Source organism: Glandiceps talaboti, chromosome 18 (assembly GCF_964340395.1).
Source record: "Glandiceps talaboti chromosome 18, keGlaTala1.1, whole genome shotgun sequence".
Taxonomy (NCBI): domain Eukaryota; kingdom Metazoa; phylum Hemichordata; class Enteropneusta; family Spengelidae; genus Glandiceps; species Glandiceps talaboti.
In genome coordinates this window covers 11233301-11247486 of record NC_135566.1, presented here as the reverse complement: position 1 = coordinate 11247486, position 14186 = coordinate 11233301, and the positions used below count along the sequence as shown (strand labels likewise).

Genomic DNA, 14186 nt, shown 5'->3' with positions numbered 1-14186 from the left:
TAACTATTTCAGAATGACTACTTGGCACTCATAAATTCCACAACAGTGTGGTGACAAAGTCATGTGTATGTATATAGCAACCATTCTTTAAACAGTAGCTATTGTCAAGTAAACTGAGAGCTAACCAAGAACTCTCAACATGCCATTACAGCAACTAAACTGACTGTAGTGACCAAGAACTTTCAACATGCCATTACTTCGACTGATTAACCAGTACTACATTGGCCATTTTTTTGGTGTCTGTGTCTGTCTGTGTGTGTGTGTGTGTGTGTGTGTGTGTGTGTGTGTGTGTGTGTGTGTACATGTACATACCAGACTTCTAAATGTAGTCTGTGTGTATGTGTTTACATACCAGACCTTGAACTGTTAAAACCATTCTTGAAAGTAGAAACAATAAGTGGCATACTGTCTCATTATTTTTGCTAGGGTTTTAGTTTTAGTATCCTTCTTACAAGTTACACAAAGATAATGAACTCTATGTTCTTGTTTTTTTTTTTGCATACTCAATCATCATTTTGAATAGAGTCTTAGTAAAATACTGTAGAGCTCTAAGATGGGGGGAACTGGGGTAAATTTGACTAATTATTGCATTCAGCAAAGTCAATGGTTCATAGAACATTACATACACTACAATGTCATGATGACATAACAGAATGATCTGAAACACAACAACACAACAACAGTGAACTTAAACCAAGACAACTACATCCAACACTATGGACTGACAAGAATATAAAAAACACTTGTAAGAAAATACCTGTTTTATTTTCATTAAACTAAAAATTCTGGTATTTTCACAAATTAGAGAACAAATGTAGAAAACACAGACTGTACACCCCATCCCGATGAATCTGTTGGGTATCTTTCTGACGATCGTCGATTCTTACATGGAAGTTACAGACTTCTGTCACGAACAAGAAAAGAGTTGAATTTGGAAATCAAACACAGTAATCACAGAAAAAATATATCCTGATGGTTGTTGCTGAGTAACTTCTGAAGATCCTTTGGAGGGAAGCCACCGACTTGAGTCTCCAAAATAAGGCCAAAGAAGAATTAGGGAACAAAATATTCCACACACAATATAGTACATCTTGATGACTGTTGTTGAGTTGAGTATTAACTTCTGAAGATTAGTTGGTTCATATCAGAGAAGCCACTAACTTCATTCCCCAAACAAGGCCAGAGTTTCAAATAACACAAGACAAGCAGCACACTGGTAGAACTATAGGGAGGTCAGCACAGACAATGACAACTCCCTAGTGGAAACAAAGCCACAAAGAAAATCAACACTTGTAAGAATTCCAACAATGTCCTTTTTCATTTTTTTTTTCTGGTTCACTTTTCTTCACACGGCAGGACGGTCAGTCAGATAGCTGAATACTTTCTCCCCAAATAAACCTACCGAAATCAGCCACGTCCCTGGATGACCACTACAAAGTTAAACACAAACACAGAACCAGTCATTTGTCACTGTCAGTGACACGTCAACCACAAGTGGTTTCAACAATTTCAAGCACCGTAACTTGTTTAATACTAATGGCACTTATAAAACTGTGATCAACACCAAAAACTGTTTCTCTCTCATCTTATGTTGTCCACCCCTAACTTTAGTAACAAAAAAATTTCTGTCAAATTATCTGTTTCTGCGCTATTTTTTATCATCCGAACATGATAACTCACATTCAGTGAAGTAAGAACAAGATATAACTATCTTGATTTTGGCTTTTTTCCCAGCATTTTTTTGGTGACGTTGTCAGTTATTTTAGATTGAAATATATAGTCGGTATGTGTATGTATGCTGTGTGTACTTGTTTGTATAATTGAAGTTCTCCTCTTGAGAATCCTTTGCAAATTCCAAGAGTATTACCTGTGTGTTGAGAGGCATACCAGTTACTTCACCCCCAGCAATGCATATATAGACAGGATTTCAACAATGCTGGGGCTGTATTGACTCGAAAGTTTAAGACGTGGTGAGTTTTCATTCAGGCTCATTTTAATGGACGTGTACAGGTGTCCCATAAATGGATGTTGAAGCTTTGCCAAGTCAGCAGATCGAGCTTTGGACTTTTTTATCAGAGAAACGTTAATAACTTGAATACACTCTTGGTTGTTAAAATATTTCTGGATAATAAACGCTACGACTACTAAGTTTGAGGATTTCCATTTCAATACTTTTTCAAAACATTTTCACTGGTGCATTGTTGTTGTAACTCTATATGTTTACAGTTGGAAGCAATTTCATTCTCAGGCTAGTTGAGAGTACCACAGAGGCGGACATGACCTTGAACGTCAACTTGCAGAAGACAAAGAAGCGTCCCTCCAATTGCAACTTCTTGCCTTCACAGTTCTAAATGTTTCATAGATTACCACATTTTACAAATTAAAGTTCTGCAAAGTAGTTTAACAAACACACACATATATACTGTAACAAAAGTAAACTTATCAAAAACTTTCAACACCAAGATTAATGATCAACATGTTCATTTCATTAAAAAAACGAACACAAAATTAATGAAACTGACAGTAATTTTTCATATCATCACTCATGAAAAAATATATGTGCACAAGTTTTCTTGATATATGCTTTATCATTACCCAGTTATTTGGTACATTTTATGTACACTGTACTGATTACAAAATGTACCCCCCCCCCCCCCATCCATAATTGAAATGTTCATTTCTGAGATTGTCACATTCGACATGTACATGCATGTATTGATTACCACCCCCACCCCACCCACTTACTCCTCCCTCATTACATACCTTCACAGAATACATAAAACTGACAGGCTCATTGAAAATCAGATGGAAATAAACATACTGCCCCGTTAGTTAACAAGGCAAGGAGTGGTTAATTTTTTTTTGTGACCGTACAATTGCTGGGACCCCAAACATGGCTTCTCATCTCATTTCACTCTATCATCTGTCCAGTTTCAAAGGCTCCTTTTCATTTTAATATTTTCAGAAAATTAAATTCATCTGATCATAAATTCCTACTCCTCATGTCAATTTGTATGAGTCAAATTACATACATGTATTTACATGTAGTCAGAAAGCCATACCTTTGATCTTGGTGATCTACATGTATGGCCATATTAATGAAACCAATCAAAGTCATTCAATGCTTTGTAATCATCTGTACGTAAACCCTATGAAGCGCAATCAATTTCATAACTAATCACTCATGGACAATAACATTTTTAATTTTTTTGAAAACAGTACTTTCTCCTCCCCTTCTATTGAGTGGTATGATAATACACGGATGAGGTCTCACACGTTTGAACACTTTAGACAGAGCAGTCAAATTGGAAGGCTTGTATTCTTTGTAGTGACCTGGCACTAGAAGTATTGACACCTTTACTCATTAATTTACACCTACCGTAGAAAAAAACGCCTCAGAGCAAATCATGTGTGTAATTTTCAGCAAAAGCCTATTCCTAAAAAAATGTCTAATTACAGCAAGTAATCATCTTGGAGTATAAATAGCATTTCACATCGCAAGTTGACCGGGGAAAACAAATTTCACTCTGGGAAAACAGACGTCGGTGTAAGTTTCACCCGATTCTATGCAGTGCTACTACAGTAGAGTGGTATTCTTATAGGTATTGTTGGGTAAACTATGTCATCGCCACTATTTTTCTTGTATTCTCTGTTTTGTAAATGATCCATAATGCCCGTCAGTGTAACATGAGAAGGCGATTCTTTACAGTGTAGGGTGAAGGCTGGTCTACAGTAAGTTCATCTCACTGACTATGCCCAGCTTAAAGACGGTGGCTGACCATCTAACCATCGGCACTTTATTCAATCAATACAATAACAGAAACAACAATCTCACCTTATAAATTACTGTCCCCAAAATGTCAATACACAGATACTCATTTTGAAGCATTTGTGGACCACCAAAATTAATGAATATATTTTGTTTTGTAACGATATGTACAGCTGTCATATTTGACCTGTGTTGTATGATACACACTGAACAGCACTATCAACATTGACATATATGAAATTCTCTTCACTTCACCAAAAGATTAGCCAGTAATTTGAATACTGCAAAAATCTTATCTTGCATATTTTTCTTAATTAATGGTGACTGCCATCACAGCAGATATCTGATGTTTTAATAAAGATACTATTAGTCAAGAAGAACAACACTGAGATTAGAAAAATACTTGTCTTGATGGCTCTTTTCAATATATATATATATCACTGAGGCATGAGATGAAAGTGTACAAACATGATAAAACAAACAAAAAAGTAGAAAAACTTGTTTATAGTTTTATTTTTTGTTTTAAATTTTTTGTTTGAGGTACCGATCGATGGGTTTGACAAAATTGATGATTTCTGAGGCGTTACTAGTTTTTGTTTTGCTTTTTAACACTGCTTTCGCCTTCTAATAGTTCGCCACGCCCCCTTTGACATGAAGCAGTTGATTTAATTTGGAAATGAACCTAATATCATCTCTCACTATGGTGTATTTTTTATGAATTGGCCCTGTGCCAGTAAATGAAATAAATGATGTACGTTTCTGCGAGTTCATAATGCTCTTGTCAGAAATCTGAGCGTCTCAGAATATCTCTACAATATATATGTTCACATTTACTGTGTGTTGAAATTTCAAAACATCCTATTTTCTCCCCGGAGTATATTTAGATTATTGAGGATATGACAGTCACAGTAAAAAAATGAATCTGTTGATTAAACTTTGGTTCCTGAAAAAATTCTGGATTTTTGTACCATTACTACATATATGCATCTCTTTTCACTCAAATTTCACTAGTTATTTTCAGTTCCTTCTATATAAAACTGAAAACAACAAAAATTGGAGAGTTTGTATAAATTTGTATGGTTCCCTTTTTTCATCATTTAGAACATTTTCACAAAATTGGAGAGTTTGTATAAATTTGTGTGATTCCTTTTGTTTTTTTATATCATTTAGAACATTTTCACACATATTTTTTTTGCATTTAGAACATTTTCACAAAAGTGTACCCGGTAGTATCAAATTCTGTAATATCGAAATGAAAATCTAGTCATTTTTACATTTCAAAGATAATACAAGAATTGGGGATTCGGTACAAATTTGAACAAAACAATTTAAAAACCAACTCACAAATTTCACTAGTTTGTATAATATTGTGGTGTATACATGTATGTATATATATATATGTATAATATTACTCATATATATATATATATATATATATATATATATATATATATATATATATATATATATATATATATATATATATACACATACATATATATATATATATATTATATATATACACATACATATATATACATATATATATATATATATGAGTAATATTATACATATATATATATATATATATATATATATATATATATATATATATATATATATATATATATATATATATATATATATATATATATATATATATATATATATATATATATATATATATATATATATATATATATATATATATATATATACCTATGCCTATATTCCATATTGACATTTGTAATTTGACATACTTCAACACCAACAAGATTTAGCATCCAATTTTGTATATAGCGAAATGAAATGTACAACTTACCCTGCTGTCTACTCATTTGTAAGATCAGGTTTCAAATTAGCCATGTAAATTCACGCTCATTTCAACAAACTGACAGCCCACACAAAATTTATATTGGATACCTGATAAATCTCAGTTTATCAACAAAAGAACAATGTCCAACTGCTTTTTGAAGAGCTTGATCATTTATAGAAAGTTCAAACTCTACTATTTTCACTCTATCAGCATAATCTTCCAATATAAACATTGATACATAGTCCAAAAGTCTCCGCAACCATTACCCAACAATTATCAGATTTCTGAAGCCGATAAACTTTGCTCTAATGTTATCATGCTTGCTTTGCTGGAAATCACAGAATTTGCTCTAAAGTGGGCCTTTATTTACTGATTATCAGTCTCTCAATCTGCCTTCCTTTCCTGGTATAGTGTTAATAGAAGGGAAAGTCATTCAGAAACGTTTTCAAAGTGAAAAGGCAACGACTATGGAAAGCTGTATGTCAATATACCAGCAAATTTACATGTGTAGTTGTAATGGTGGACGCTCATTTTTATAGACCCCAAAAAATATAATTAACAGAAACTATTAAAACTAACGATATACTTTGATTTATAAAGTACATACACGTATGTGTGTACATTGCAATGTTGTGTATTTCATTGACTTACTGCTAGTAGTACATGTTGATGTCAATATTTTCTTGAGCTATGCTGTTATTGTTGAACAGACTGTTTTAGTAGCACTGTTGTAACCCATTGTAGTGTATATGTCTCACAGGATAGCCTGTTCTTTCATGCTATGTTAATTTAGCAGTCCCTCACATCCCTGGTGAAGTTTGTCAAAACGGAATTCCCACATCACTACATATGCGTTACATGGTCTTTTTATTCCCTCACCGAGACACCATGTGAGCGAAGCAGAAGCTGGGAAAAATTTCTATGCATAACACACAAGATGGGTTGTGCTAGGAGAGGAGACATGAATTGATAATCAGAGACAAGCTTCGCCTCAAGCCTTGCATGGCTGCACAGGGATTGTTTGCAAACGGTACAGAACACGCAATTGATGGAACGACATACAATCAAGCCACACTTTGGTCCAAGCAGTCAAGCTTAAGTATTTTTTAACTGCTTCGCTGTCTTTGTCATGAAATTTTCACACACTTTCGATGCCTGTTTGTGTCACGCGCTTCACTTACGGACACAAATCCACCCATCATATCAAACATTAAATGATGAAAAATTGCTTGCTTTACCAATGCCTTTCAAGTAATCATTTCGACTGCAATTTGCTTCTATTTTGTCAAACTCGAGCTGACAATGAAAAATCAACTAATTATCACACAGGTTTGGGCAGATTCAGAATAATAATTTTTGATCATTTTTACCCCAATTGAATAAATCCTAATCCTTATGTAAATTTCATGATCTTGATGAATAAAACAAGGCCTTTCACCATGCTGCCAATTCAGTGACTGCGTCATTACTTACAAATAAATTATTACCAGTTGAAACATTAAGTACGATATATTTCTCACACGTAATCTGGGAAAGAGCCAGGAGCAAAATTATTTATTTACATGTTCGCAGTCTTTTTTTCTTGACTCGGAATACATAGAAATTAATATGTGAATAGAGACATAGATGACAGTGTTCAGTTAGGATAACCTTTGACCTCCATCAGAGGGCAGCTTAATTTCAACAGTCAGGGAAGATAAAGTACTATTGCGGTAGGTGTTCATTTTCATTCAACTAAGTTAGTGTAATATCCTCATATTGAATTTTTTACACAACAATTTACGTAAGTTGTACTTTTCAAACAAGTATTTTTCACAAATTTTCAAGTCCATTTTCAAATTTCAATTTTCAAAAAAAAAAAAACATAAATGTAGTACCACGACGAAGAAAAATATGGTTGGAAAATTGTTTTTTTTTCCATTTTGATTCCACGTTTCCTCTGAATGTAACTTCTCATCTTTTTCTTTACTCTTTCTATTCTTGCATCACAGTTTAGATTTGTTCCACGGAATAACACATTTGACACAATTTTTATATTACATTGATTTTCAAGTTATTTCTCCTACTACAGAACGACAGGTTTATTCAACATGTCTTTCACATTTTCAACAGCTTTCCTCATGCTTGCAAACACTTTATATTCACAGGTTCCTTACTTAATTGCTTCTGGTGACAAACAATCATGAGCTGTAACTTTTCACAACTGAATATTTTTTTAACAATTTCCTTTTTTCAATTATCTGATAATTGGATGGTTTACTTTTCTCTTTGATGGCATAGCTATTCTACTTAAGTCTCCCTATTGAAATACTTTGGTTGCCAGGTTATTGACATTTTCAAGTTCAAAAGGTAATGTCCATTATTCACCTTGTCACTCCAGCCTATAGATATCAGCGTATGATTTGTGGACTTTGTTACACATGTCAATTGCTTAACAATGTATACCATACTTTGGGGGGATTCATCAAATATGTAATCTGGAATTAATTGAAGGAGTAAATACCAAACTCACCTTTTTCTGCACTCTTCTTGCTCTGTTCCCATGGCACAGTGGGTTCTTTTGGGGTTTCATTTGGCATGTACCAGGTAGAATCCTCTTCGGCCATAAGCTTTTCCACATCCACTGGATTCTGTGCTTTCCCACTTTTCGACGCTTTGGATTTACTACTGCTAGCAGCCTTGGGGGCATTTTTATAGGGAAGTGGTCGGCTTTCACTGATATTAAATTGCTGTCTCTGCAGCTGTATTTGAGCTTGTAGGATTTCTAATGGGTGTGCTTCCGTTGGTTGATTGTTATTAACCATTGGGTATCCCGGATTTACAGGTGCCTGAATAGTTGTTCCCGATGGGAGAGAGACAGTGCTGGTTGTCACATATACACCAGCAGCTGCACCAGTACTCATTGCAATGGAAGAGTTTGGATAAAGGGGAGGTGCACTTTGTATGCTTGCATTGCTAGGGATTGTTACATTGACTGAATGACAGTTCAGGTCAAAGGTCGTGACTGATTGACTCCCGTCCATACTGTTGCTACTGTTGGGCCGAGATTGCATTCCATCAAATGTCATTTTCTCCTCTCGGTCACTAGCACTATTAACACTACCTGGGCAACTTGATATGTTATTTGCTGTTTCCAAGGAGGAAGAGAAAGCACTACAATCTGCTGTGTTTTGTTTAATATTAGGAATTGTGTTGTTGTTATTGCTTGTCTGTTCCATGTTGGGAGTATGTGGCTGCTGCTGCTGCATCGTCATCTCTCTCTCAGTCACTTCATTACATTTGATTGCTGATGGAATCGGTTGACTCTGTGGGGAGCCCAGAGATGGAGGCGATGTTATCAACAAAGGGGATTCAGCAGATATCGTTGCCAAGGTAACCGCATCCAGAGGGCTTGAACTTTGAATATCAGGGGGTGTTGAGAGCACATTATCAGAGTTTTCAATATTACATGATTTAACATTTTCTAGCTGCGATACACTTGTTTCAATGGATGCCATTTTCTGCTGTTCATTTAGTTCAGTTTCACTAATTAATGATGCTTCCTCAAGCATTTTGTTGGTTTGTTCATCAATACTTCCCATGATTGAGCTTTCCACGCTATTTATCTCTCCCTCGAGACTTGAGAAATCAGTTGATTCTTTTTTCCGTTTCCTTTTCTGTTTCTTCGGTGCATCCTCCCTATCTTGCGATGCATTTCGTTTCTTGGCCCTTGGTTTTCTCTTTGGTTTCTGTTCTACTACTGGTGGTGGTGGTGGTACATCGACAGGTTCGAGCAAAAAGTTTTGATATTGGAGATGAAATGTTCCCGGTGATACAGAATTTGGTGTTTGTTGTCCACAGTCCGTAACAGGAGAACATCCCATACTACTAAGATTATCAAGAGGTTGTGGGTGAGATTGGAATGTTGGGTTCTGGGGTAAAAATGGAGACTGGGTCATAGCACTCGTTATGGGTGGTAGCTGGCCAGGTATTGTCTCAAAATTTGGACTGTGAAGTCCATTATCAGAAACAACGCTGTACAGTTGGTGGTTTACTGATTTTTGAATTGGGCTGTCCAAGTCCGCAATCATATTTCGACATGCTTCCGACAATGCTGCGATACAGTTCTGATTCGACGATGTTGTTGTCTCTGAATTGTGGGACAGATACTGTACATGTCTACTCTTTGAAACTTCTTCTTGTTTTTCTTTCAGTGATTGTGTCATTCGTTGCAACTGTTTCACCGCATTTGGCGACTCTGAGCTTGGTGCTTCGGTGGTTGCGAACTCTTGTTCAATTTGTTTACTCAATTCTTGAGGAGGTGTAGAACACTTTTCTATCACATTGGTCTTGATATCCACACTCTCACTTTTTTCAATCACTTCCGAAATGTCAGCTACACTCCCATTACCAACAGACTGTGGTGGACTATCACTCATTTTTGTCTGCACTGACATTGGTGGCACCGATTGTAACTGATTACAGGACGTTGTTACAACAGATGGAGGAGACGATACAGCTACAGTAGACACAATTTGATCAATTTCCTCGGACTTAGTGACTTGTTGAGTACTTCTTTCGGCTACTAACTGTTCAAAACTTGGAAGTTGGTTTTCTGCCATGTCCAAACAGGTACCTGGACTGTTCATACTTTGACCATTGCCAATCAGATCATTACTCGTGGGGAATGATTGATCTGTAGTCATGGTGACAACGTCGGTGTGTTGGGGTTGTCCTTGTTGATGAGCTTGTGATACCTGTGGAGGGGTTATTGCTTCCCTCATACCTGGATAACTCATCATAAAGGCAGGATTTCTTGAAAGTTTGGCCAGTTTTTCAAGTTCAGCACTAAACACTAAATCACCTCGTTTCTCTAAAATTTCTGGATTGTCAGTAAACGGCAATTCTGAATTCAAATCTGGTTGTTCTTGGGGTTCTTCCATTCTGGGCTGGTTGTCAGGTATTGACGGTGGATGTACTGCCTGCAGTTGGCCTCCTTCATGCCACGTTTGGTTACTAACAGCAGCATCTACTTGGTGATCTCTCTTTGCCATGGCCTGCAGTGCTTTAGCAAATGATGCTTCTTGTGACAATGCGACTTGTGATGCACTTGTATTTCCCTCATTTGGATTCACATATCGTCTTGTATTGGTAGATTCAGAGAAATTTGGTGTACACATAGGTCCACTTGGAATGGCGTTAGTTGTATCAGTAACTGGAAAAGTTTCTGATGGATGACTATATCTATATCTTGATGTCTGGGTTGCGGGGGTAACTACAGGAGGGTGCAGTATTCTGGAAGCTGGAGGGCTGTTTTCTGGAATGCCCATATTGTCCCCCATATGTGGTGGCATTCCTGTATAGTTCTGTGGTACAGCATTCGATGGGTGTCTGGCATATCCCTGCATATGTCTTGCTTGATATTTTGGGTGGTTGGCACCATTTTCTAACATTGGTCCAAAATGTCTGAGCCTCTGTGAAGCACCTACATTGGCGTTTTGAAACTCCAAACCACTTCTAATTGTCTCTATTTGCCCTACCTTATTCGGCAATCCTGAATTTGGCATATATCCCTGCTGTGGTCCCGGATATCGAGGCTGACCAGCAGTATGTGTACCTGGATACCGAGGCAAGCCAGGCATACTTGGAGCAATATTAGCTGTATTTACATTTCCATGCAAATTACCCTGTGATCCTTGAAACATTGGTTTGGCACAGTCAACAGACTGGAAATTTTGTTGATTACTAAAATTTGTCACTGTACTATAAGGTGGGTTTCCATTACCCATATTGAAGTGTGGTTGATTTAACCTGCCTTGTTGTATTTGTGGTGGGTATTGTCTAAGTTGTGACATTCCAGGAGTCGGTGAGGGTTGTGGTGTGGGTTGTGGTGGGTGAGTTCCATACTGCTGTGGTGGTGGTGGTGGTGGTGGTGGTGGTGGATACCCATGTGTTGGCAAATGATGAAGACGGCTGTTACTGGTGTTGTTGGAGGCCATACTGACCATACCCTGATAGTGTGAATTTCCCGAGACTGTATGCCCCATTGTACCCTGTGGCATATATTCCATCGGCTTGCTTACTGAAGTAGTCATTGAACTGCCCGGATTTCTGCCTTGTGTATAAGCCATGTTTTGTCCGTGCATATGTGGGCTGATAGACGGCGGTTGTGAATCTGTACTCCGTTCGTATATTCCCGGCAAACTGGTGTCCACATTTTGAGTATTGGAATGTCCAGTCTGACTTGAATTCGGGTAAAAGTTCTGCACATTGTTCCCCATGTTTGGTCCGTTTTGCATTATCCCTCTGTTTGCCGGAAAACTGTTGTAATGAGTCCGCATGTTCATGTCTGAAGGGAAGGAATTTGTACGTTGATACGTGGCCCCGTGATTTGGCAAAGTGGGATTTACTTGCGGACAGGGATCGGAAACACGTCGGGATCGTCCGTATGAATCAACATGACATTCACCTTGGTGGATATTTTGTTGAAGACTTGGGCTAAACACAGATTCGGTGGATTGGTGAAAGTCTTCACCCATTGCCGAGTCAGATACCGAAGGCTGACTAGATCGTGGCCTACCTTGCACACTTTGTTGTTCATCGTATGGGTAGCTATCCATGCTTGCACGTCCATGGCTAAGTGGGCTAAAAGTTTGTGCACCGTTATTAATATCCACTGGCATCCTAGCATGTTGTACGGCACGAACTTGCTGCCCCTGAGCGTTGAATGGAAAACTGAAATCTCCATTCGGTGGAGCTTGCCCGCTGAGCAGTGCATTGTCTAAGTCACTGCATTCAAAGCCTTTCATGTTTTCTGCGAGAGCGTCGGAATGCGCCACTATGGCGTTCGCGTTGTTGTTGGGAAAACGTTCCTGTGGAACTCGTGGATTTGGGAAATCGTAGTTCTGTACTGGAACTGGGTGATCGACTGTGGTCGTTCCTACTTGTGAATGATGACCCCTTCCGGCCGCTGGGTTATTCGATGTAAACATGGTCTCTTTATCAACTAGTCCCGCCCACAGTATCGATTAACAGATCGACACTCCTGATACAAAATCCACAGCAAACTCACAACCGTGCGTACACTTGACAGAAGATATACGTTGGGTTTGGACCATTCCAAGCAAGTAAAATCGAGAAAAAAATCGGATCAAAAATCACTGCACAGTATCAAAGTTGTGAATTGTATAGTCGTCAGCAACACAAGTAGGCTACTGCAATCTGCATTATGTGGCTACTCCACACCCTACACAGTAAATCCGCCAGTAATACTACTCTGCGAGCTGTCTTTCTTACGAGACCGTACACGCCATTACTATGCGTAGGAGTAAGTACTTCCACTTCATTGTACCTACGTTCCACATGTTCGCTTTGGCTTACAACATTTCCGAGTGAAGTATTGACTAACAGTCCAAAAGTTCCTTCGTTGGGTCCACTCCAGAGATACCGTAGCATTTACAATCCTCGATTATTGTCAATTTCAGCCTCGACGGCCATAATGGTTGCTATATTGTGCGCATGCCTGGCACATACCAATAGAGCAGGGGTATAAAGGGTCAACCCGAATTATTTTTCACCCGAATTGCTTTTTGTCCGGTCACGCGAAAGTAGTTTGCCTTGTTTTGTAAGATTTTTCTGGAGTAAACATGGGTTTTATACACACAACAATTATACTAAATCAGGAGAAGTGAAATATTCTTTGTTCCGAAGTTTTGAGGGTATCGTAAATTCTCACTGTGTGAGTGTCCCTTGAGGGTGAAAGTGGGTCGCAACAAGGCGAAAACGAGAAACCCAAATGATTTTGACACCTCACAGTAAACATTCACGCCCATGAGCTTTGTTTCACGGCGAAGCTGTATTTGCATTACTGATGAAGCAGTTGTAAGGGGTTTCTTAAAGTAGCTGCAACTGTGATTTCTATGGGTATGAAGTAAAAGCGATTCGGGTCATTTCACTACACAGTGGAGAGTACATTCGCCACGCGTGTGGAAGTGGGACGTCTCTAAAAATTCTTCAACCATCTCAGCCTGGCGAACGTGACAAAAATATTAAGCGGAAATAGTTCGAATATCCTCTGTGAAACAGAGCACGGAAAGTTAATCTGCAAATGGTGGAACGGCTTTGATACTTGTGGAGTTGTAACAAAGCACTTTATTTGAGAGCATATTCATAGTATTTTTCAATACCGGCTAATTGTATGCAAATCAAACTGCGCGTGGCAAAGCTGTCAGTATGGGCTGGGCACTACTCAAAAAAACTGTAAACAAACGTTTCAAATTAGCAACTCTATACCTTTTTTTTTTCATTTCGAGAATCTGTAATCTTTTACAAAGTCACTGGATGTTTGGAAGATCCTGGAAGTGTACTGTCCCACGTTAAGTTCGTTCTCAAGAACTGCTAAAAGAAGACAATAAAACACGGCAAAAAATGGACATATCAGAAACACTGGTTTCCTAAACATCAGGGATATGTTGGGCTACTGAACACTAAAAATGAATGAATCATTTGTGAATGAAAATCAACGATAAAAAGTTCTTGTTATTGCAGGATAAAAATACACAAATTGTTTTTGTTCACAGAGGGCGTACTTTGCTTAGATTCTTGGTTCGACCGATGAATATA

At 37.7% G+C, this 14186-nt stretch overlaps 1 protein-coding gene across 2 annotated transcripts in view; it reads right to left on the bottom strand.

Moving 5' to 3' along the window:
• The window catches only part of LOC144449182 (uncharacterized), an 89514-nt gene extending 76488 nt beyond the window's left edge, over positions 1-13026 (bottom strand). Inside the window, exons 1-2 of one of the 2 annotated variants that reach the window (XM_078139685.1) lie at positions 8098-13026; positions 850-1430 (exon numbers count right to left, since the gene is read on the bottom strand). In XM_078139685.1, coding sequence (XP_077995811.1) covers positions 1408-1430; positions 8098-12556 — 4482 coding nt within the window. In that variant the 5' untranslated portion in view covers positions 12557-13026 and the 3' untranslated portion in view covers positions 850-1407. Of the gene's footprint in view, positions 1-849; positions 1431-8097 lie in introns of those variants that run through there. The other variant, XM_078139684.1, reaches the window with a different exon arrangement.
• Positions 13027-14186: the final 1160 nt, after the last annotated feature.